This window comes from Corvus hawaiiensis, chromosome 3 (assembly GCF_020740725.1).
Source record: "Corvus hawaiiensis isolate bCorHaw1 chromosome 3, bCorHaw1.pri.cur, whole genome shotgun sequence".
NCBI lineage: Eukaryota > Metazoa > Chordata > Aves > Passeriformes > Corvidae > Corvus > Corvus hawaiiensis.
Window position 1 is genome coordinate 50,518,252 of NC_063215.1, and position 25,584 is coordinate 50,543,835.

General features: G+C 40.1%; 1 protein-coding gene across 7 annotated transcripts in view; it reads left to right on the top strand.

The window, feature by feature from the left end:
- The window catches only part of DSE (dermatan sulfate epimerase), a 37,488-nt gene extending 13,811 nt beyond the window's left edge, over window positions 1-23,677 (top strand). For 4 of the 7 annotated variants that reach the window (XM_048298439.1, XM_048298437.1, XM_048298440.1 and 1 more), the window contains exons 3-7: window positions 1,708-2,176; window positions 13,680-13,933; window positions 17,497-17,736; window positions 18,699-18,906; window positions 20,626-23,677. In XM_048298439.1, coding sequence (XP_048154396.1) covers window positions 1,761-2,176; window positions 13,680-13,933; window positions 17,497-17,736; window positions 18,699-18,906; window positions 20,626-22,390 — 2,883 coding nt within the window. In that variant the 5' untranslated portion in view covers window positions 1,708-1,760 and the 3' untranslated portion in view covers window positions 22,391-23,677. Of the gene's footprint in view, window positions 1-1,707; window positions 2,177-13,679; window positions 13,934-17,496; window positions 17,737-18,698; window positions 18,907-20,625 lie in introns of those variants that run through there. The other 3 variants (XM_048298442.1, XM_048298443.1, XM_048298444.1) reach the window with 3 other exon arrangements.
- The last annotated feature ends 1,907 nt before the right edge of the window (window positions 23,678-25,584 follow it).

The window sequence follows — 25,584 nt, forward strand, 5'->3', positions numbered from 1 at the left end:
CTACCTCCTTCCTGTCAAAATACACTGTTGTATAGTTTCCTTCACCATAGAGAAGAATACAAGAAGATTTGAATATATCTGGATAAACTGTGGTGCATGTATCTTTTTGTGTGTGTGTATGTGGTGAGGCACTATGTAGATGCAGTAAGAGTGTTACCAAATAAACCAGCCTGTGATAATGTGTCCTGTAACAACTGGTTCACGTCCAAAAGAGGGCAAAATATACTTGCAAAATGCATTAAAATACTATGAAAATGTCATCTTCCATTACATTCTGTTTAAGCAATTATGCTACTTGCTGTGATAGACAAATTTAAGCAGTTACAGAGTACAATATTATTTGTGCCCTGGGTAGAACTGCACAAAACATTATGTATTTCTTGGCCAAAGATGTTTGCTCCCAAATTAATTTTAGGAGCTGAGCACAAAAATTTAGAGGGTCTGAGCACCCAGTAGTCATGAAGGGCTCTTCTCTGTCAAAGTTTTCTCATATTAATGACTTTGTTGAAACAGGATGTGGGTCTATAAATAAAGTTTTAGCAGCCTCAGTTTCTATTGAAAATTTTGGCTATGTAGTAGAGACCTGTGGGGAGAAGTAAAAGGTTGCTTTGTACTTTAACTTCCTACAAGTTTTATGACCGAATCCTATGAAACAGGTTTTCCATGGGACAAAAAAATTGTATCTGTTTTTAGGTTTTCTTTCCTTCTATTTCTCCTTTTAATAATTGAAAACTACTGTTCATTATTTACATAAAACTGTCTCACTTGAGCCTGCTTTCCGTAACCTTTTCCCTCATAAGAATTCTAGGAATTTGCTGGCTTTCCTCAGGGGGATCTTGGCCATGTTTTATCTGTGACTTTAGGCCACATAGTTGGTAATTTCTATAAAGTAACTTACTATGTTTAAATAGGTGCATTTACCTCTGCATAGATTTCCCATTTGAGCACATTTCAAAAAGTCATGTAGGTAGAAGAATATGCATTTTAATTCAGTGTTCAGCCTTCTTGGTAACTGGCAGTAAATCTCCACATGTAAAATGGAAAGCCCCTTGGAAAAAATACTAGTAATGCAAACCCCTAAATGCCTGGAAGGCAAAGTATTTCAGCTGTTCAGCTGTTTTTCTGAGACCCTGCCACTTTCTCTTTCCCTTTTTGACTCCTGACTTGCTCTTTTTTTTCTTTTTTTAAAATGAGGACGTGTCAGAACCAGAGGCCATAAGCACTGTATAAAATGACCCCAGCACAAACCTCCAGCATTCCTCATCTTTCCCTCTCCAGCTGCTAAGATCAGCCAAGACAGCACGCAGGCTTGGCTGCTGCCAGCTCCCTGGCTCTCCCCCTTCCTCCTCCCTTCCCACCCTTCTTCTCTTGCCAGTACCGTCAGCGCTGCTTCATATTAGGCACCATTGCAATTATCTGAGATCTCAAGTACAAGAGCTGTTGTTGTCTCCCTTCACCTGGTATCAGCAACTAGAGGGAAAGATGCGGGAAGGAAGGAAGGGGCTTTCTTCAAAGTGTACAGCTTTTTCTTCTGGATGAATTGCTCAGTAGATGTTTCGACTGAAGTATTCATATAGAAATGATTTGAAAGTCACCTGGACAATACATCGGGTTCTTTAGATGGAATCATATTTCCTAGAGAAGCTCCTGAATTATAGTCTCACAGATTCATTTTCTAACCCATTCTCTCATGTCCATCTACCACAGGACATTTCAAAGATGGTTTGGCTGCCACTGAGACCTGGAGATCTGATGCCACAATGAGGACTCACACACGGGGAGCCCCAAGTGTGTTTTTCATAAACGCAGTTTGCTTTGCCTTTGCCTGCGGCGCCAGGGAGGACCGAGACGCAATGGTTCCTTTTGTCAACGCCAACTATGACAGCTACCCCATGCTCTACTTCTCCAAGGGGGATGTGGGGTCTCTGCGGCTGCAGGCCAGCACCACGCACCAGCACATTGCGGCTCGTCTGATTGAAGCAGTGCAAACCATGCTGTCGAATCCCCTGGAGTACCTTCCTCCCTGGGACCCAAAGGAGTTCAGCGCTCGCTGGAATGAAATTTATGGCAACAACCTTGGGGCCCTGGCAATGTTCTGTGTGCTCTACCCTGAAAACATCGAGGCCATCAATATGGCCAAGGATTACATGGAGAGGATGGCGGCTCAGCCTAGTTGGTAGATTTTTGTCTTTTTTTTTTTTTTAAGTTGTTCTTACTGTATAAACTGCTTACAGCTGGAGGAGTGAGTGGATGAGTGAATTGCTTAAATTATGTCAGTTGTACTAATATTAATTTTAACAGTGACTAACTTGCTGAATGCATATACCCTCATCTGGACCAGCAGAGACACACAGCTTTTCACCTTCAGTGGACTTACCTTCTTGAAAGTTGATGCTGAAAGGAGCATGACTCTTTGTGCACCACCCTATTTGCTGTAAAAAAAAAAAAAAGTAATCTAAACCCACTCTCAGTCAGAAGGAGTCGTCTCACATCTGGTTTGTGGCAAGAAGTGCTAAAAGTGTTAATTTTAAATTTTTTTTTTCCCCAGATTCATACATACCTTTTGGGTAATTCTTCCTTAGGAAGAATTTAGGAAAGGGGGACTTATGAAAAAGGTATAATTAGGTGTAAGTAAAAGTTACACTCTTGGGTTTTTGCAGTCTGCTCTAACATCTGTCTGAGCTTTAGTTCAGACTTACAGCTTCACTTGGCTGCATGGTTCTTGGGCCTCTCCTTAAGACATACTAGGACTTGATAGTTGTCCATGTGATTACTGGAACTGCCTGAGTAACTGGCATTTTGATGACCACCTCCTGGATTAACTTCCCCTGGTTGTGAGTTGTCATCCTACAAGTTACTCTGTCCTCTCTGCACCACACTCTTTCTATGGGGACAGAAGCTAATGTTCTCACTGTAGGAGTGATTCTAGAATTGAGACCCCAAGCTCTCATCCTTTTCCTACCCTCCTTCAATTTATCTCCATTTTTTGCTCAGGCAGATGCATTTCCCTTACCTCCCTGCAGCAGCTGCCACTTGGTGCACCTTGCAGACTGTGGTCCAGGATTGCTGTCACTGTGAATAGGTCAGAGGATGGGAATGTGGGCTTTGCCAGGGCAGTGGCTTCTGCCCAGGGCAGTGGCTTCTGCCCAGGGCAGTGAGATGGAGCTGGATGGGGCACTGCTCCCTTCTGTCATAGATGCTGTTCTACAGCTCTGTGGAGACAGCAGCTCAGTAAAAGTGTGAGTCAAGATTCAAGTTAGCACAGGAAGAGAAGCATTAGCTGTTCAAGCAGTATTCATTGCTCAAGCTACTATTCCTTAACTTCTAGTAACCATCTAGTGTCCTGTAAATGTTATCCTTCCATGGACCATCACTGGAATTATGCTGGATTTGAGCTAGCATAACTTGGGATCTATATCCTCCTGATGGGCATGATTAAAAAGGCATGATAGTGTTTGGGTTCCCCCACACTGAGTACTAAAATGGTGAATGCCACAGAAATACATGATCTAGAGCAAAAGAAGTGATGGGAGAGAGAAGGGACACACTGGCCATGTATTGCCAGCATGCCACAGAAGAGAGGACATGTGGGATTTGGGAAGAAAAGTATTGTCTCAACAGTGGTAGTAATTTCTGAAATCTTCCACTGAAGCATAGCAATACAAAGCTTCAGTCTTAGCTCTGGAGACAGTGTGTGTTTCTCCTGGCACGCTGACAAAGGGATATAGCTTACGCTGGTGAATCCAAGGATGTGTGACCATCTCCAGTAGGAGACAGACCTCTCCAAAGTCAACACCTTCCTCCTTAGTTTCACTGTTCACACTCTTTCTTAACTTGTTTTGGGTAGTGTACAGTTACATGGCCATCTGTTTTAATGAAATAAGAAAGAGGAGGAATCATTATTTCAAGTAGGAGAACTTGTTTGTGTCTCTTTTTTTCAGTTTCCTACATCTCACTCTCTGTCCCAACCTGATTTAAGTTCCTTGTGTCCTGTGATTCCTGCCCTGGTTTGATTGTGGTTGTTCTGTCCCTTGTTATAATGCTCTCCTTTGTCCCAGCTGACCAGATACTAATCAGAACCAAGCAGATATCCCATTTCCACTTGGCTTTTATGTTATTTACCTGCCTCAAACTACTGTTTTTTCTCAAGCAAGTATCTTGCATTACCTTGGTGAAAGAGCAGCTATGCTTTTCCCATCTTTCCTTTCTGATGTAGACATCCCATTCAGCAATCAATCAAGGTTTAATCAGGGTTCTCAGCTTTGCAAGAGAAGTGGCTGCAATGTAGTAGTGGAAGTGCGGAAGGAGGAAACCATAAACATAGGCGATATAGCTGGGCTAAGCTGCCCTTTGTATAACCTCCAGCTGGCCAGCTCTTCAAATGCTGTGACAGAAACATGGATCTGGTTTCCATTTTTGTTTTCCCCCTGAGAACTTATGTCTGAATGCTGTCAGCATGGAGTTGACACTATAGCCTCATCAGTGATGGCAGTAATATAGATCTCTCTCCCTTGTCCAACAGTGGTTTTCAGAAAAGTAGGAATGTGACATCTCTGAGGTATATACTGCACTGTCTGGCTTTGCTCAAATAGGCTAGCAGGTTCAGGGGCTGCAGGAGTGGGCAGGCAGATTATGTAAATCTGTTTTTCCTAAGAAACTCAAAAGTACCAGAAAATGTTACTGCACGCACTTCCCCACTTAGGATAAGACTAGGAGAATAAACATGATAAACAGGAGTTGTGGCTGTTCTATAAGCTGTTCTGGCAGTGTCACAGTGGTGAAATTTTTTTTCCAGTCTATCTAGGCATGTTTGGTTTTCCTCAGACTTTGGGAAAATACCATTCTGGGTGATATGAGTGTTGCCCTTATTAAATAATTTGAGGGCACGTGTGCAGAGGGTGGAAAGAAGGAACAGTTGTGATGTTGCCTGACTTTGGAGCCTTGGATGTTAGGAGAGTCATCTGCCAGAACTCCTTATTTCATCAGTAAAGAGGGCTTTTCCAAAGAGGTATCAGTAAGGTAAGTAAAACAGGACTCTCCTTAAGCCTTCTCAATAATGTAGGTGCCAAGACTGCCATGTAAATGGAAAAATGACTTTTTTATCACTGGCAGATTCATCAACATGTTGGAAAGTTAAATCTGGCATTGGCAGCTTGATTCTTTCAGCAGTGTAATCTGGATTTCTTTTGACTTCTGCTGTCATGGCATTGATTCTAAAACAGCTTTAGAATTAAAAAAAAAAAAAAAATTCAACTTAATGAGTTCCCTCTAAATTTTGTGGCAATGTTAAGTAAAATTTAAGCCTTACCAGAAAACAAAAGTGTATGTTTTTAGCATGTGCAGTAGTTAAATAAAAGAAATATGCTTTAAAATATCACTGGTTATTTGTTTTCAGAATGCTAGGAGATTAAGGAGACTGAGGTTTTAAATTTCTTCTTTGCATTAGTGGAATCCTCAATAGTCTAAATATCGTTCAGTATCCCAGGATACAATTATGAGAAAGTCTACTGGTAATTGATATATACATGGAAGGGGCATGTAATTAAGAACTCTTGTCCTTTCTCATCTATTAAAATAGTCATTTTATGTCACATAATAAAGTACACCCTTAACTGAGTTCCCATTTGTGTCAACTAAGAGGTTGAACCATTTGTCATAACAACCCATGTTGATAGGCGTGCTGCTCATTAGCAGAGCATCCCTAATGGCTACATCCTGGAGTAGGTTTACATTTTAAAATAAACAGAGGGGCACTGGGTAATAGCTAACTGTAACAATCACCCAAAATAATATGGGAATGACACTGTTTAGGGACTAGCAACAGCAAACAAATGTGCATTAATATTTTAGTTAAAATAGATGAGTGTTAATGATTTTTCCTGTAAAAATTAAAAGCTGGCATTAAATAAACCCCTTGGTTTTCCATGGATTGGATGTCTATAATCTTACAAAAAGTTTGTCCTTATATTTGAACCATATTATCTTTTTTTAGAGGGAACAGAGGATATTGATGTGTTTTCTGGCATTTTATCTCTGACTGGCCCCTAGAGCACTCCCCACCAGAAGGGCGTTTTGGCTGAGGAGATCTGTACTCGTGATTCTTTCCATATGCCGCTGGCTCGTCCTGTTCCTGCACTGAGCGGAATGATGTAATCAGAGTCACACATTGTGCAGAAGTAAGAGTTCAGTCAGATTCTCTGTTTCGGACAAAGCAGCGAAAAACTCTCTTCTTTGCTAAGCCCACCTTGCAAACAAATGCCTTGGGAGTTCACAAATGCCACACTCTTCTTGCAGCAGGAGAGACGTCCTGATTTGCAATGGCCAGAAACAGATTTCTGTGGGTTTGGTTTTGGGGTTTTTTTTGCATGTAGTTGATGCCCCATTTTTAAAGACAAGTATGCTACCAATGTGCAGTAAGGTGTGGGATTTAACAGTAAGGCGGCTCTGTGGGTTTCACGGGGCCGATAATTACTGTGAAGCACATGCAGACATTCCAGGGAAATCGCAGCAACTAATGAGAAGCTAATAGGGGGCTTCGGAATAACAAATCTGTGACCTTTCTGCTGCTTTCTTATAAACTAGCAATCACATAGCCTTCTGTAGTCACTGTTTATTAAAAAGTGTTGGAGCATCCTGTAGGACCCTTGCTGTTAGTATCCAGATAGTGATAGGTGTTGAACAATACAGATTACAAAGTAAAAATAAATACATGTAAATAATTAGATGTGTGGATAACCATTTAACTAAAATAAATTCATATAATAAATAAATAAAGCAAGTCTCTGTGCTGACACTAGAAATTCATAACATCTGTTTGACTCCCAATAATCAAGCAGCAGTCATACTCAAAGAAAACTTAGGGGGGCTTTATAAGACTGTGGAATAAAAGTTGGTATAAAAGAAGCTTGGGGGATGCTGATATGCTGTCTCCTACAGAGAGGAAGAAAAAGTAAAGGAAGGGTAGGAGGATTAATTTGGTATCTGGAATATATATTATGTTAGTAAGTGAAATATCAAACCATTATGCTGTTTTTATCTTCTACATATGTAGTGTTTAAAAATAGAAATTGTGCATGTCTATGAAATTAAATGGCTAGCTGGATTTTGGAGAGCTTCTTTAATACCTTGGTTTTAAATTGAAATAGGAGATAAATTGATGCTGAAGTTCTGTGGTAGCTACAGGGAGCTCACTTTGTGGCATGACTGGTATAAAAATTTGCTAAAACAAGAGCCAGAGGTAATCTCTTGAAAAAATAAAACAGAATTAAATTTCTGTGTCTGCTTAATATGACACTGAGAACAACTAAAACAGAGTCAGTTCTAGTTTGTTAACATGTCAATGCAGAAGCAACATGAAGGATGCTAAAAGCAAGCCCTGTGTGAGAAGGACTCTCTTGTGATCAAAGCCAAAAATGAAAGAAGATCTGAAAGAAGCTTCAGAAGCATCAGAATGATGATCATAGACCTATGAAGAAACAGAGGCAAAGAGGTTAAAAAGGAGATTAAGACTTTTAAGGAACTAAAGTTTTACTTTCCTCCCCTAAGCACCTAAGCAGTACAACTCTATTTTTGTTGTAAGCTCTTAAAACTTCTGTCTATATGTTGCCTTTTTTTTTTCCATTCTGACATGAATGTAGTCTTTTACATTTAACCACTCCTTTGCCTTTCTTCCTGTCAACTGAGCTGCAATGAACACAAGCATGTGATTTTGGCTGCTGCTGAAACATGACTGGTAATGAGAGAGGGGCAAACCTGTTTTACCTTAGACACCAGGAACATAAATCATCAGTTTTTCAAGTATGTTTTTTATTCTTAACATTTTTGTTGCAAAGGACAGAGCACTAAGGTTGGGCAGATAATGGGGTTTTTGTTTTGGCAGCCAACCAGAAAAATGTGGAAAGGGTGAAAGCTGAGAGGTTGGTTTTCTTTCAAAGAGTCTTCCTTTTTCTTCCCAAAATGACAATTGTAGAATATTGCTCCATTTACTAAGAAAATATTCCATTTGAGCACAAGAAAATACTTTGTTTTGGAGACTTTGTAAGAAAAATATTTAAGATTTGGTCTGGTTTATAAAATAAATGTTGGTGGTCTCATTCCCCTTGGCAGGTGTGCTCCCTCTTGGTATGTATGCTTTGTGTGGCCATGGAAGAATATTTCTTTCTTGCCTGATGGGAGGTTTAAAGCTGTATCTGCTTCCCTCAGAATTGGGTCAGGACAACAGCAAGAGTTCCAAGGTATTGCCCTTGGCATTGGGAAGGCTGTACAATTACACAAGTGACCAAGAGGTCAGTTGGCCCCATTATGTGCCTCATTTGCATCCACACTTGACATTTAGGGTGCATGAAATGCAGCTATGCTCTCAGCTGGCTACCATGTTTGAGGTAGATGGCATTGAAATGCACTGCAGGGCTGTCTTAGAATTAATTTTCACCTGTAAGCCATTAGAAGAGAGTTCTCGCTCATTTCCTTTGCATACACCTAGTGAGATTGTGAATTTTAGTACTGAGGAGGGAGTACTGGCATCCTTCCTTCAGTCTCCACCTCCAGGAATTATTCTGCAGTATTTTGTCATGGGAAAGTTTAGAGCATAAAATTCAGGATGTGGGTTACTTGTGTAATGCACGTGCCAGGATGTGCTTAATTCTTCATTTTGCATGCACTGATACCATGTTAGTTGTTGACATAGAGGCAAAAAATCAGATCTCACACTGCTTGGAAGGGTATTCTGTATCTCAGATTAAAGAGGGTTATTTTCCTATTTACTTCAATTTGTTTTTAAGAACTAGATACACAGTGAAGGAAAGATGACTCTAAACATCCCACATCAAGGAACTCACTTGAGCAGTAGAGTTTGATTTAAATCCTGCCTTGAACTGGTCAGACAGTGATTTTTCCCTCCTGGCTTGTATTTCTGAGAGAAATGCTAATAGAATCGTAGAAATGTAGAATTGTTTGGGTTGGAAGAGACCTTAAAGATCATCCAGTTCCAAAACCCCTGCACTGGGCGGGGACACCTTGGACTAGACAAGGTTGCTGAAAGCCCCATCCAGCCCAGCCTTGAACACTTCCAGGTTTGGGGCATCCACAACTTCTCTGGCCAACCTGTGCCAGTGCCTCACCACTCTCAGAGTCAAGAGTTTCTTCCTAACACTTACCTAAATCTCTCCTTTTTAAGTTTAAAACCATTACCTCATATCTTATAATTATCTGCCCATGCAAAAACCCTCTTTTTTATATGCCCCCCTTTAGGTACTAGAAGGTTTCTCTAAGGTCTCCCTGGAGGCTTCTCCTTTCCAGGCTGAGCAACCCCATCTCTCTCAACCTGTCTGCACAGGGAGGTGCTCCAGCCCTCTGAGCATCTTTGTGGCCTCCCCTGAACTCGCTCCAATAGGTCCATGTCCTTCTTATGCTGAGGACCTGGAGCAGTTCACAGCACTCCAGGTGGGGTCTTATCAGGGTGGAGTGGAGGAGCAGAATCCCCTCCCTTACCCTGCTGGCCACACTGCTTTTGATGAGCCCAGGACAATTGGCTTTCTGGGCTGCAGGTGCACATCACTGGGTCATGTCCAGCTTTTCATCCACCTGAACCCCAAAATCCACCTCTGTAGGGCTGTTCCCAGTGAATTCTTCTCACAGTCTGTACTCATGTCTGGGATTGCCCAAACCCAGGTGACCCTGCTTTCAGTGAGGAAGTGGTTATTTAGTAGTGAGTAGAGAGAAATTACAGAAACATGTTTCTACTGAGAGAAGAGACAGTAGTAGCATCAGGAATGTTGTCAAGAAATTGAGGGGTTGTAATGATCTTGGCTTTGTTGGTGATAGTGGTTTTTACTTTCCATCCAAAACTTTATGCAAATGGTATGCTTATTTAGAGATTGGAATTGCATTTAATGAGGGTGCTGTGTATACACAGAACAAATGCAGTGCATGCATTATGGTTCTTGGTGTCATGTACTGATCACTGGAAAACAGGGTCTTAATCCCCCCCCTTCAGATTCATTGTTCATTGTAGAAGGTGGCAAATCTAAAACAGATAAACCACGTTGCACCATGCTAAAATTCTTAACACATGTAGGAAAACCATCCTACTTATCCATAATTCCAGTCTTATCCATGATCTCTTTATTTCTCCAGTTTCTTCATGGAGGATTTATATCAAACTGTAAATGTTTAAAATAATGTAACAAAGATATTTTATATGACACAGATGAACAAAACTTGAAAGAACACCCCAGGCATGTATTTATCCTGTGCCATTCACAGGGTTTGTTCAGACAGCAGTTTTTTGTGCAGAACAATGCATATGGCTTTGGATGTTCATGCAGTTTGATCATGAGGTAGCAGACCTGTTCAGCACTTTTTGCTCTTTCATAAATCTTCTCAAGTTTCCAGATAGGCACCTCTTCCAAATATACATATACCTACAGATACAGGTATATAAGTGTAAAAAGGTGTTGTAGAGGGGTGCCTTTATGTTTTAGAATTTAAAATATGTTTTAGAATTTTTGGAACACTTGCCTTGCTCAAAGTGCATGTGTCTGCAACTAAGTAGTTGTTCTATATTAAAGAATGCATTATAGATACTTTTATTGCTTTGGATTTTTTGTATTTGTTTTTGTACCATCTGATGCCTTTAAAGGCTGACAAGGCTAATACAGCCTTGAGGTAGAGGTTACTTGCTGTCATCAGACACAGTTAATTGTGAAGCTGAAGTTCATACTCTCTGATGTTAACTTTTAGTCTTGAGTGGCTTAGAAAGTAGCTTGTTGTACAGGGCAAAGTGTTGGCTTGTTTTTACCTATCTTTGTATAAATACATACCACTTTTTCTTAATAGTTAATTGTTAGCCCTGAAAACACTTTTTTCATGTACATTCAGTGCATGCCTGTGGGTCTGTGCTTTCCCACAGTTTATCAGCTAGGCTATTTACCAAGTCTGACACTGGGAGATGCATTTGAAAAATGAGAACATGATTTAGATACAAAAACCATGTAATGCTTGCTACTTGACCATTCTTCTTGTGAATCATTTTCCACATGTTTGGTGTACATTGCTTGGTTCCCTTGAAACTAAGTTGAGGGGGGGTGCAGTGATTTATAGCAACTAAAGAGTTGTTTCCTCAAAAGAGCTTCACCTTAAGAACAGATGTTGACTGTGGGTTTGTGTGTTTAGAAATTGAGATCTTTAAATCGTCATCTTTAATTTTTCTCTATTACTTGTATGAATCTCCTCTGTGAAATTTTATACAAGACTTAACTGTACAGAAGTGCAATTTGAGGGAAGTTATGACAAAGTTTCTTGTCTAACCCAAGCTGGGTAACTATGTCAGTATGTGTGATTAGGGTGCCTAACATAAGGGTTTTTACACTGAAAGGCTGTGGGGTTTGGGTTTTTTTTTTTTTGGTTGGTTGGTTGGTTGGTTGCTTTTTTTTAAGAGATTGGGAGCCTAAATGCAGTTATAACTTCTCAATTTAGCACCTCCTATTTTGCTTTCTATTTTGTCAGAAGCAGTGCCACGGAGACTTATATATGCTCTTACACTGTAGAATTTGATGCAGTATTCTGTTAGAAACTAAACATAAAGTTAGCATACACCTCAACAGTGAAAGTTACAATAAATCAGTTCCACTGGCAAATCCCATTTTTAGTTAAGTCGGGTAAAGATCAGGTTTAAGCAGAATAGGTTTAAGCAGAATCTAACTAGGAGCTTGTGTGTTGTTAAAAGGATACTGAACTTTGAACTAAATATTTTAAATTAGCTCAAATTCTTTCATTGTACTTTTCTTCCACCCTAATGTATAGCTTAGCCTCAAACTCTTTGTAATTGTTCCAAGCAGATGCCTTTAAAGTGAAGTTTCCTGTACCCATTTGAACTCTGATTTCTGAATATGCAAAGGTTTAGTGAAACTAAAAATACTTTGGAAATTAGAATTCATTATATAGCTGATCAAAGGAATGTTTCTGTGTCAAAAGATTCCTGACAGGAATTGTGGTGCCAGAGTGTTGCATATAATTGGCATAGAATGGAACTTTAGTTTTATGTATAGGACCCACAACATTTTAAGGGCTTTTTCAATTATAAGGAAAGATGGAAAAGCAGAAATAGAGAATTAATTGAGATTGACAAATAACCATATAACTCAGATTGATGTATTTAATTTAAATCTGTGAGACAAATATTTCATTTAAAGGAAGGAAAAAAGAATGTTTAACTTCACTGGAAGCGGAAGATGGGATCAAAGCTGAGAGAAGGTGAACAGTTAAAACTATTGGAAATTCAGCTAATCAAAAAGCATACAGAGAGTTTCCTTACATGGAAATATGAATGTGCCAAATTTGAGTCCTTCCAATGATGTTAAAAATATGCTGAAATAAAAATTAAAAGTAATTTTTTCTCACTTGCACATGATGTCTTTTACCATCATTGCAGTGCCTTAGGCTGATAGTCATAGTTTCTACACAGTTTATTAATGCATTTGGAATGCTAATAAATGCTTCTGTAGCAGATTTTTTTTGGTTTCATCTTACTCTTTGGGGATTTTTCCTCATCTGTTCACAGTGCTGCTTACACAAACGAAGATGAAATCATATTTTTAGAGTCATAGAATAGTTGAAGCTGGAATGTGTGTGCCTTCAGGAGCACAGCACCATTTCTGCTGATTGTAGTAGAGCACTCAACTCAATAATTTAAATTCATTTCTGCTGATTGTAGTAGAACACTCATCTCAACAATTTAAATTCATTTCTGTAATAAAAAATATATGGAAAAAAAGTGAAAGAGGAGAACAAGCATGAAAGCAACTGATGATTTTTCAGGTTATAAAAGCTTATTTTCACTATGTATTCCTACACATTTTCTTTTCTGTAGGACCATGGCCTGGAAGTACTGTAAGTACTGCAATACTAAAGTCTTTGATACACAATGGATGCTTGATTTAAGAGGAATAAGTCTTCCATACTACCTATATTATGAGTTTTCTTGGTATAAATTTACTATTTTGCTAAGTTCAGTGTAACCATTGGATACAAGCCAGTAGTTCCTAGAAAATAATTTTGAGTATTGACAGCGTTTTACCTCTTTTCTATTTTAGCATTTAAAAAACCCCAGTGTTTATTAAGTATGTTAGTTTGAACTGTAGTCAAAGTTTCATCTTCCCTACTTATGTCCTTGAATGCATTTGGGACATGAAGAAACAGTATAGTGAGTTACTTTATTATACTTACTTTAAAGACAGCTTTAGTCCCACAGGCACCATTTATCATCAACTGACTCCTTTGGAAAGGAAAAAAGATTTGTTACAGGATGTTGGAGGAGTATAAACCATGGCATATTACTTTATCACAAAAATTATATGAATCTTTCTTCAGATGAATAGATTCCATTTCTGTACAATCAGTATTCTGCCTATCTCTCTCCTAGCAAAACCCAGAATATTTCAAACATTTTTCTCATATTTAGCAACTTAATCTTTCTAATAAAGTTCATGAGCTTTGAAGACTAATATTGTCCATACTTAGGATAGGAAAGAAAGGTCTCAAGACTTGGTAAGTAGCTGTGTAAAAATTCAACAGGAATTGTCTAACTTTGGAGACTTTAGGTCATATACATATCACAGTACAGTAAGGAGGGAAACTAAGTAGGTGAAACTCAATTAATTGCCATCTTTCTTTATTGACAGGCTAGTGAAGGATGCCCCCTGGGATGAGGTCCCTCTTGCTCACTCCTTGGTTGGTTTTGCCACTGCATATGACTTCTTGTACAGCTACCTTAGCAAGATTCAACAGGAGAGATTTCTTGAAGTGATTGCCAATGCCTCAGGATATATGTACGAAACATCATACAGACGTGGATGGGGCTTCCAGTACCTTCACAACCACCAGCCTACCAACTGTGTGGCCCTGCTGGCTGGAAGCCTGGTTCTGATGAATCAAGGTATGTGCTAAGCCATAGGAATGTGTGTCAACTCAAATCAGCCACTTATGCAGCAAAGTTCAGGATTTGATAAAAATGCCTCTGAGTGTACTCCAGTATTGGATTTGCTCTTTTGCTGCTTAGTAAAATTTAATTTACTGAGTAGAACAAAAGTCTGTGGGCAGATGTACAAGGCATGATGTGTGTGTATATAAATTCAGTTTTCTAAGTGATTCTGAAATTCTCACCTCACAGTTTGTAGGAGTTAAAAATCTCCTTGTGTACAACATATCCAGCCCTGATTCACGGGCAGTGTCTTTCAGTGTAGATTGTCAATGTAGAACGATGCACTTGGTCTCCTTACACAAAGCATTGTGAAAGTCAGCAGTCAGAAACACCCAGTGCTCTGACCTGGGAGCCAGACAACAGGATAACCTGGAGTTTCATCCAAGACTTCTGTCCTGTCACCTGGGAGAGCTGCAAAAGTGTAACTTTATCTACCCAAATGCCACAGCTTAGGACCCGTCTTCCCAAAAGCCTTTTCTGTGGAGATAAGCAGGGCTGTACTTTCTTCCCTCTGAACTCTGCCATTGCACTGCACAAACAACTTTTGTGCCTGGTGTCCTCCTCTTCTTTGCTTTGGGGACATAAAACCATCCTTCCCATTTCCAAAGTGAATACCCTGGCCAGTAGCTTTTGCCTGATCTATCGGGGGGTATCCCTGTCCTCCTGGAGAATGCAAGTCAGAGTCAGAGAGAGAGATCAGGTAAGCAATCCTGACTTTAAACCCCAGAGGTACTTCAGCTGAGAGATGAAAGTCGTGGACCCAGCTTCTGCTTTTATAAGAATGAATCAGTATTTCATCAGGTGATTATTTTATATGTGCTGGAAGTATTTTGAAAACATTGTTCCCAATGGAACTACTTACATGCTGCCAGTCCAGGAAAATCTAGTTTCTAGATGCTGATGGTGTTGCCAAGCTGCTCAGCCCTGCCAAGCACAGGCACATCTGCACATCACTGGAGCTTTCAAATGCCGAAAGAAGTGTGACAAAAAACTGTGGCACCTACTGTGTTTGGAGGGTCGTTTTTTGCTAAGTGCCTGTCAAAACAAACACACTGACTGATGTGTATATGTTGAAAAGCATCAAGAGCATGTGTGGAAGTTATTCCCTATCCTCCTGTCTTGCCTTCCACAAATTGAATGTTTCACTAAAGTGATGGTGTTTGGGGGGAGGAGGAAGGAGAAAAGCAGGAAATTCATGAATTCTTGAGCAATTTGAAAATAGTAGTAATATTTCAAATGAAAATAGGTCAAAACAGACTGCACATCTCTAAATTAAAATTTTAGGTTTTGATATAGAACAACTTTATTTTTTAAAAAATAGCAACTTAAATGTGGTTTTTCTGTTGGTATAAAATTAAAAAAACCCTCTAATTCCAATATGAAAGAAAATAATCTGAAGGAGAAAAAAAAAGGGAGGAAAAAAAGGGGTGAACATATTATGCTTCTCTATCAGATACCTAACAATTGCAAATAATGTATCCCAGTGTAGACCTTTCTCACAGAAGGTTTAAATTCCAGCTAGTAAGTTTAAACACAATTCAGCTATTGAAGCTTGTAGAGACTAAATAGCCAATTTAAAAGAATGTAAATGTTGCTATAGGAATGAAAAATGAAACTAATTGAAATTGATTCTAGGCACATGCATATGGTGAAGTCTTTGCACTTAGACACATGCAGGTATTCAAAATAGAAACTTGAGTAAGGCCTTGATATTGATATAGATACATGGTTTATATACTGCTAAATTTAGGTGAGATTTGTTCTGGTTTGTCATGTAGCCTGACAGAGTGTTGAGTCTTTTTTCATTTCAATATATTATTCTTCTAGTGTGCTACAAGTATAGAGTTACAGCATCGATATACACTAAGTAAACAGAACTTAATGCATGACAGTGGTAAAGGCACTGTACTGAACCATGGCAAATAACATTCTTGCTGCAGTCAAAAACTAGCTTCCCTTTTATGTCACAAGGGAAAACAGGAGTGGAAACCTTCAGGATTTTATTCTGATAGACCACCGTGCTGCCAACTCCATCAAGAGTAATGAAAGAGTGTGTTAATAGCTGTGAGTGAAGTGGAAGTAAGTAGTCCACTGCCCCTGTTGCTCAGGCCTTCCCAATCACAGTTTTCTCTTCAGCCAGGTGTTCAAAATACCATGTTAGACTCACGTTATCTGTTTTGCTTAGACACTGCTATTTTTTTTCTCTCTGTTAACTGAGCAGGATTTGGCAGCCTTGACTAGTAGGATGCCTGAATTACTCATCGCGCCGCTGAGCATAAATACAGTGTTGGTGGCAATGAGATTAAACACTCTGAGTAACAGGATTGAATGTAGCTCCTACTCCCTTAGCCTGGCACATGTGCTTCATTCAGCCTGCACTGCTTCACCACATTGTGGGGTGTAATGTGCCAGCTGGGCTTTGCTACAGGGTGGAATTAAGTGTGGTTAAATCTGTGCCCAGACACCTTGAGCTGGGAGAACACGAAGTTGCCATGTAGAAGCATGAGGCAGTTGATCTCTGTTTAGTCCTACCTCTCTTGCTACTCAATCCGAAAGAAAATAAGAGCAGGCACGAAGCCTTTCCTCTGCTGGGTTCCATGTGCTGACTTCTGCAATACATAAATGCTGTGCTGAGGCCCTCATGCTTGTGCTTAGTGAGAGCAGACTGGCACTGAGGAGGTTTCTTGTGACCTCTTCCAGGGTCTTGATTTGTGTAGAGCAGACCAAAATAGTAAAATCTCTGAAATGCTTTTCTTTAGAAAAACTAAAACTGCTTAGGGCTTCTATATGTGGAGGCTGAGAATTTATCTACTTGGAAGATTAATTTTATTCTGGAATTGAGGAATCTACTTTTGCAATGACTCATGCAAAGCTCTTCCAAAATAGCTTTTATTTGGATAACCCTTTAGGTTGTACAACAAACTGAAAATATAAGTAGAACAGAGCAGGTCTTAAAATAGAGCATGAGTTAGTAGAATATCAGTTAACTGCAGCTCAGATGTGAACTTTTTTACTTTTTTAGTCTCTGAGGATCTCCTTATCATGCTGGTGATCCTGCCAGTGAAAAATGACTGATCAGAATTGTTGCATTGTTGGAGCCCTCTAGTGGGGCCATTGGTTTGTTTTCATAGAGCTTTAATTAGAAATGCAATAGTCTTGGTTTTGCCTCTTCCCTTTTTGCATGTCCTGACCACATTAAGGAAATTTCCTTTTAAGGTGTAAAACAGCACAGTCCCTCATTATTGGGAAAGGTGTTTGACAGATTATCCCATGCTTATGTGACCTTGCTTTGCTGTGTTTAAATACGGTATTTTATTTTTCACCCTAGAAGTACAGGGATGCTGCAGCAGTAGGTTGTATTATAGACCCCTTTAACCAAGGGGTTAGCAGTATGTTGTATTTAACCCCTTTAGGGTTGCAGATTCCTTGCTGTGAAGGATCCCACTGTGGGGGTACAGATGGCACCATCTATGAACTGTTGTGTTGTAATTAGTTTTGCCAATGACTTTTTCTTTCAGGCTACCTTCAGGAAGCTTACTTGTGGACCAAGCAAGTGTTGGCAATCATGGAGAAGTCAGTAGTCCTGCTGCAGGAGGTCACAGATGGCTCCCTCTATGAAGGGGTGGCATATGGCAGCTACACAACCAGATCACTGTTTCAGTACATGTTTCTTGTCCAAAGGCATTTTGACATCAATCACTTCAGCCACCCCTGGCTCAAGCAGCACTTTGCATTTATGTACAGGACTGTCCTGCCAGGTAGGTCCTTTGGGTGAATGAAGAGGAATCTCTATTTTTGAAGCAGCAATAAATTTTATACTTGAAACAGGCCATTTTAAAACAACACTCTACTTGGATTTTTTTCAAAATAACCATTTCCTTGGATTTTACCTTCATCAGTCATCAAAACAGTAACATCCTTGTTTATCACTGCCTACTAATGAGGGACACCTTCCACTAGCCCAGGTTGCTCAAAGCCCTATCCAACCTGGCCTTGAACACTGCCAGGAATGGAGCATCCACAGCTTCACAACCTGTTCAAGTGCCTCACTATCCCCACAGGAAAGAACCTCTTCCTTATATGTAAACTAGGTCTACCCTCTTTCAGTCTAAAGCTGTTACCCCTTGTGTTGCTTATTTGCAGGACACTTCATTAGGAACTGATATTGCTCAAATTCCTAGTTAAAAAATCTTTGGTTACTCTCTTGGAACCCCAGATCTATCCATGTATGTAAGGGGGGCTGAATGCAGCTTTGGTGTGCCAGCAAAGGCGCATAAGGAATTGTGCTGACTCCGTGTGAGACCTCAGGCATCCTTTGGGAAGAGGTTCCTAAGAGCAAAATGAACTCACAATGATGGTTTCAAGGTGAAGCTGATTATTTTGTTCTTTGGGGACACCTCTGGTTTATTCCTTTGGAGAGTATAGATTCGCATTAAAAAAATAAAAGCTGTAAAGGGAAAGTTACCTTTGCCAGATTTAAATGAGGAGAGGAAGTGGATTGCATCTTACATTTTGTGTAGTACTTTGGCTGTCTGTAGCCCAAAGCCAAAGAAGAAAGGTGCTCCTGTGTAACCTATTTACGGCTCATTTACAAGCAGGTCTATAAACATCTGAAAAAGCTGCTTCTGTTTGCACTGCTTGGCTTCACCATCATGCTCTTCAAAAGCATCTTTGTGTGCTTATTTGTTCTTTCTTACATTCCTTTTCACTTTTTCCCAAGGGTTCCAGAGGACTGTGGCCATCGCAGATTCCAACTATAACTGGTTCTACGGGCCAGAGAGTCAGCTGGTGTTTCTCGACAAATTTGTCATGCGCAATGGCAGTGGGAACTGGTTGGCAGAGCAGATCAGAAGGAACCGAGTGGTGGAGGGCCCAGGCACACCATCCAAAGGGCAGAGGTGGTGCACTCTCCACACTGAATTTCTCTGGTATGAAAGGGAATGAGTGGGCTCAAAAGGAACCTGGCAGCTGTTTGCTGTTAGTGATAGTTCATTATCTTTAGATGTGCACCGTAGAAGCCAGGATCAGGCTGTCCATGTGCCACCCAGGGTCATGAGGCACAGAAGAACTTCTTCACTTAGCACAGATACACCATACAGGTTGCCACAGGGAGCACCCTGGTCTTGATCTACGTCTGCTTTTATGGTTTCTTTCCACTCTCTATTGCTTTCATAGAATATAGACCATTCCAAAGGAACCGAAAATTTTCCTGTATATAGTCTTTGTTTAATTTGGTCTATTATAATGGGGTTTAATCCTGTTGTGTTCTTTTATAATTAATTAGGCAAATATTTAAAACATAGTTTTCTTTCAAAAGTTCTGTGAAATAGTATAAATTTTCTTTTAAAAGCTGAATAATCCAAGCAGTAAGGCTACTGTTAACTGGATTTGCACACTAATTTGCAAGATATGCTTGGAAAAAATGCCATGCTAGATGGATATTTTTCCATGCAATTTCCAGCTATGCTAACTTCTATGTCAATCTTCTAAAAGTAAGAAATTAAAAGACTTAAGAAGCTTAAATCCACATATGAATTCCCTTGGTTTGGGGAGATAACAAGAATATTTTTGAAGAGTCAGTGTAGCTCTCTCTCTCTCTTGCAAGAAAAATCTTATTGAATATCTGTTAGTTTGCATTTATGATGTGCACATTAGAGTGCATGTTTGTTAGGTTCCAGGCAGCCTTCATCTTGTTACTTGCAAAATACAGAATCTCTCCTCTACAACTTCATCCCATCACTGTTTTCTCCTGTCTCTTCATGGAAATTCTGGGACTTTCTAGGGCCTGCCAGAAGCTCCTGGTTAGCTGTAAGAATAAATCTGATTCCGGAACCGTCTAACAGAAATATTACTGGGCTTAATATGGTTTTGTGTATTTTGGTTGCTTAAAAACAATGCCAGAAGGTTAAGTTTTGTTTTGGATTTTTGTTGTTTTAACTCCCATAGATAAAATTGTAGTCATTGTAACCTTTTCTGGAATAAAGGCTTCTTTTTAAACAAAATGTCTTATATCTTACAATTTATAAAAGAAAAACCATGAAAATTTTTCTTCAGCCTAGTTTCGAGAAAGACACTAACATACATTAACTGATATAAATAATAAACATTTATCCTTTAGAGTGCCTTTTCATTAATTTTTAATTTATTGCCTATTCTGTTTGAAGACTACAGACTTCTGTAATCATCCTTTTGGGGAAACTGATACTCTGCTTCTCTTTGTTAAGTAGTCAGTAAATAGGCACAAATGCTGATGTCTAGTGCAGAATAGGCAGTGTCTGCAGCTTGATCTAATCTGCCTTTTTTAAACATCTGTGTTACAGAGTAGTTTTATGACTATATAAGACAAAACATGGGTAGTTTGAAATTAGTGGTACTCTTCTTTTTGAACTGCAGAAAGACTGCTTGCTCCAAATGAAGAGCAGATGCTTTCAGCTGTTATTCTGTAAAAAACACACAACAAATTTGTGTAGGAATTAATGTGATGATTACTAATTACATCTATATGATTAGGAAGCATAACTGTGGGCTTTATATTTTTGGCTTGCTCCTTGATGTAAATATTGGATGGATTTTGAGTTGTGTACAAGTGCTGACAATGGAATCAGCCAAGTGATTTTTAACTGCATTTTTGTCACCTTTTTTCACAGGTATGATGCAAGTTTGCGCTCTGTACCTCCACCAGACTATGGGGTTCCTAAGCTGCATTATTTTGAGGACTGGGGAGTGGTAACTTATGGAAGTGCTTTGCCAGCTGAAATCAACAGGCCTTTCCTTTCCTTCAAGTCAGGAAAGCTGGGAGGACGTGCAATATATGATATTGTTCATAAGAACAAGTACAAAGAGTGGATCAAGGGGTGGAGGAACTTCAATGCTGGCCATGAGCACCCAGACCAGAACTCCTTTACTTTTGCTCCCAATGGCGTACCTTTCATAACAGAAGCTCTGTATGGGCCAAAATATACTTTTTTTAATAATGTGTTGATGTTTTCCCCTGCTGTGTCTAAGAGCTGCTTCTCCCCATGGGAAGGGCAGATTACAGAAGACTGTTCCTCAAAGTGGCTTAAATATAAACATGACTTGGCTGGCGACTGTCAGGGACGAGTGGTTGCCGCCACAGAGAGAAGCGGGGTGGTTTTTATCAGGGGAGAAGGAGTGGGTGCATACAATCCTAAACTGAAGCTGAGAAAATTACAGCGAAACCTCATACTTCTCCATCCCCAGCTTCTCTTGCTAGTGGACCAAATCCACCTAGAAGATGACAGTCCTCTGGAGGCAGCAACCAGTTTCTTCCACAATGTGGATGTGCCTTTTGAAGAAACAGTTGTTGATGATGTCCATGGGGCCTTTATTAGGCACCGTGATGGGATATATAAGATGTACTGGATGGACGACACTGGCCACAGTGAGAAAGCCACCATTGCCTCACGGATGTATCCCCGGGGCTACCCCTACAATGGAACGAACTACGTGAATGTAACGACCCTGCTGCGGCACCCCGTCACGAGGGCCATTTACCTTTTCATTGGGCCCTCTGTGGACGTGCAGAGCTTCACTGTCCATGGAGATTCCCCGCAGCTGGAGGTCTTTGTGACCACTGGTGAGCACGCCTACGCCGTGTACCTGTGGCCCGTCGAGGACGGCTCCCGCTCCGCCTTTGCACAGGTTATTGCAGACCGCCAGAAAATTGTCTTTGACCGAGCCTCTGCCATTAGGACCTCCACAGTGCCAGAAGTGAAGGACTACATAGGGATCGTGGAGAGGAACCTGCAACACTTTAAGCCTGTTTTCCAGCAGCTTGAGAAGCAGATCCTGTCTCGTGTACGCAACACGGCCAGCTTTAGGAAGACTGCTGAGCGCCTGCTGAGGTTTTCAGATAAGAGACAGACAGAGGAGGCCATTGACAGGATATTTGCAATCTCACAAAGGCAGCAGCAGCAGCAGCGTGGCAGAGCAAAGAAAAACAGAAAGGTAGCCAAAGGCTACAAATTTGTTGATGCTGTTCCTGACATTTTTGCACAAATTGAGGTAAATGAAAGAAAAGTGCGACAAAAGGCACAGACTCAAGCACAAAAAGAGTTGCCTGTAGATGAAGATGAGGAAATGAAAGATCTTCTGGATTTTGCAGATATCACTTACGTGAAGCACAAAACTGGGTTGTCAATCAAAGGCCGATCAGGGCTGGCACAGATGGTGACGACTGCTCGAAGTAGTGCCCCATCAATATCAGCTTCTTATACTCGCCTCTTCCTGATTCTCAACATTGCTATTTTTTTTGTCATGTTAGCAATGCAGCTCACATATTTCCAGAAGGCCAAGAGACTGCATGGCCAAAGATGTCTGTATGCAATACTTTTAGTAGACAGCTGTATATTATTGTGGCTGTATTCTTCCTGTTCTCAGTCACAATGTTAGCAGAAGACCTCTACTAGTTGACCAGTTTATGGTCATATATGTCTATGCAAAAGCATTAACCCTAATAGGGCCAAAGTTTATATAGTCTTTTTTTTTTTTTTTTTTTTTTTTTTTTCCTGAAACATTCCAAAAACAGCTGGGGAAAGATTGTTTTCAGACCAGAAGGGATTAAAGAATAGGGCAAGCAATGAATATCTCCGAAAACTCAGTACTTAATAAGTACTCCTCCTTCGTGTTTTGAGTTGGGCCTCACATCTGAGGGAATGTTATGCTTTGTCCATCAGAGTTCAGTAATGTAAAGTTGTAATTAATTTTTTGGTGAGAAGAGCCCTCTTGGTAGGTTTGTTTCTAAGGTCTTTTTTTATACAGAATTTGATTTCCATGTAGTGAGTTTTCATTTCAGGCTGCTAGGGATGTCTCTGGACATTCTCCTAAGATGAGGACATTCAAACGTATGTATACGAGGCAGATCTTAGCAGTAGACTTCATTTCTCTCTGCCAAACCAAAGAATGGCTCAGTATGGGACACCCCTGTATCATTATTGCAGACCCTTATATTGTGTCATCTCTACCATGCTTTACAGTCTGGCTCAGTGGGGAAATGACAGTCATGTCAGTGCTTGCCAAGTGAGAGGCACATCACTAGTAAGCAGTAGAAGGCAAATATGGGGTTAATTCAAAGTAGAACAGAATGCAATTCTCAGGAAAAAAAGCCACATTTCTGTTTTAGCCAAGTGTAGGCTGTAGAATGCTGAATTCTGCAGGGTCTGTTCTCCATTTTACAAGGCACGGTTTCAAGAAAGTTTTCTATAGTTTGAAGCATGTCTTAGTAGGGAAATAATATCCTAAATCAATGTCCTTCCATATGTAATTTTAAAAATACAAAGAACCAAAGCAATCCTGCGGTAACCTCAGCAGCTGCCAGTATGGAAAAATATGTATTAAGGAAGTATTTAATGCCTTTTTTCTTTTCACATGGCTAGAAAGAGGACAGTTAAAATTTTGTGAACAGCCTGTTCTCTATAAAGTACCAGCAAGGGTTCTGCAAGCTCTTGGTGGCCCCAGGTCAATTATTTGGGGATTAGTGGTTAATGGAATCATGTGGTCTATGACAAAAATAAGTTTGACATCTCCACATATATTCCCTCTGTTCATTAAACTAATTTCAAAAATTCAGAGCTATTTGAGAGAATGGAAGCTCTATGGAATTGGGGCATACCTGTATGTCTTTACAGAAAAACAATTCTTCAGTACATTTGCTAAATAAAAGCATTATAATTATCTCTATGGAAAAGTTGTTTTTATTTTATTTAAATATTTTTACTGATAATGACAGTAATTATGTTCATCAGCACTTGGTTCAAACCACAAACCTTTGTTTCCCCTTCTTTACACCATTTAGATGTATGTTCTACATTACTCCTGTTAAGCCTTCTGCAAGTCTATGTGTTGAAATGTGATAAGCTTTCCTTGTCTAAATATCTTCAGTGAATAGGTCAGAATATTTTCACTAGCTTCCAGCTACTGAGTCAGTTCAGAGCACTGTATTCACATAAATAAGCTCTACTGCAGTCTCCAATGCCTGGATTTATTCAATGAAATTGGCTACATTTTATCTGAGCAAAGATTTAGGTACCCAGTTAATTTCTGATCCATGCATCATCACTGGATTATGAGAGTATTCAGACAGTAACTCAGCCCACGTAAGACCTTGGAACACCTTCAAAACATACCTTCCCCTTTTCCCTAATTGCTAAAGGCATATGAGATGATTAATTGTCTATTTCAACTCACTTTATTTCTTATGGCAAAGGGAGCTGAGCCTGGGGAGTATCACCCATATAGGTCCATGTGGGTAGTGGTGCCTACTGAAAGCAACTAAATTGTGACAGGCTGTGGATAACTTGAAAACTCTTTATTTCTGCCTTTGCACTGTGATGACATAAAGACATGCAAAAATAGCTGTTGGCTTATGTTCAATTTTAAAGACACTGTTAGTTTTTCAGTATTAGGTGATACTATTATTGGCACGAAACACCAAAAAGTCAAGGGTTTATTTCATGTCCATGCACATTTCCCCTATGTCAATTTGCTATTGCTTTGAACAACCAGAAAGCCACCTTGTAGTCTAGAAGACTTGAGAAGTGCCTGCAGTTCTCTGTCTGCTTTGTAGTGTGGCATCTAATTTCTAGGGTGGGATTTTGTGTAGCTGTCAAATGAAACTGCAGAGATTAGAAATTAAGGTATGGTTTTGCATGTTAGCTCTCATTTACACTACACTTCTCAGCACTCTTCCAGCAGTGCCAAGGGAAAGAGGTGATTGCAAGAGCTGCCCATGCTCACAGACAGGTCTTAAAGCAGCTTTTAAAGCAGACCAGCATTCAAATGAATGGTGTGTACATTGATACTGTAAAGGGAAATGAAATGCAGCAGCCTGACCTCCTGAATGAGAGACCAGACCCATTTAAGCATAAAGTGTGCATCCAGGGGTTTTCCAGCCTGTGCTTGGTTTGCATCTGTTAAGGATTTATGTGTATGACTGTCTTTACTTGCTGCTCTGAACTCCACTTGCACAGATGTAACTTTGATTCAGTTTGGGAACTAAAGAAGCAAATTAAGCCTTAATTGTGCTGACTGTCTTTTAGATATGAAAAGAATCCTTACTTATTCTTTTCCAGGCCAGAGCCTTTAAAAAGTCCCTCTCCAGTGGTTACTTAAGTTTTGTTTCCACTCTTTTCTTCCATTCTTGTCTCTCTCATTCCTTACCAAGGACTGTAACTTTTTAATGGATTTTGAAACAAATGGAAGAACAGATGGTTCTGTGCCATCAGTAATGTGGCATGGGCAGTGGGGTGTTGGGTAGAAATGTCTGTGTCACAGAACAGAAACAGTTCAAGGCCTCAGGTGGCAGCGTACACTGAAAAATTCAAGCTGCCCTTTCTTCTCTAGGAGGTGCAGTGAGGAAGAGCAGGTAAATGGGATCAGCCCGACAGCCCTCTTGGCTTGTGGGAGGGCTGGAGAAAAATGGTGTTCCTCAACACTTGCTTATGCAGGAGAGGAAGCTCTCCTCACCTTTGCATCCTTCATCTGAACTGCCAGAGAGAAGCAGCCTCGGTGAGCTTTGTGTCCATGGTAGAGGCATTTAGCACTGGGCTCTTCTAGATTGGGTATACTGACAAACTTTTGAAATGTCA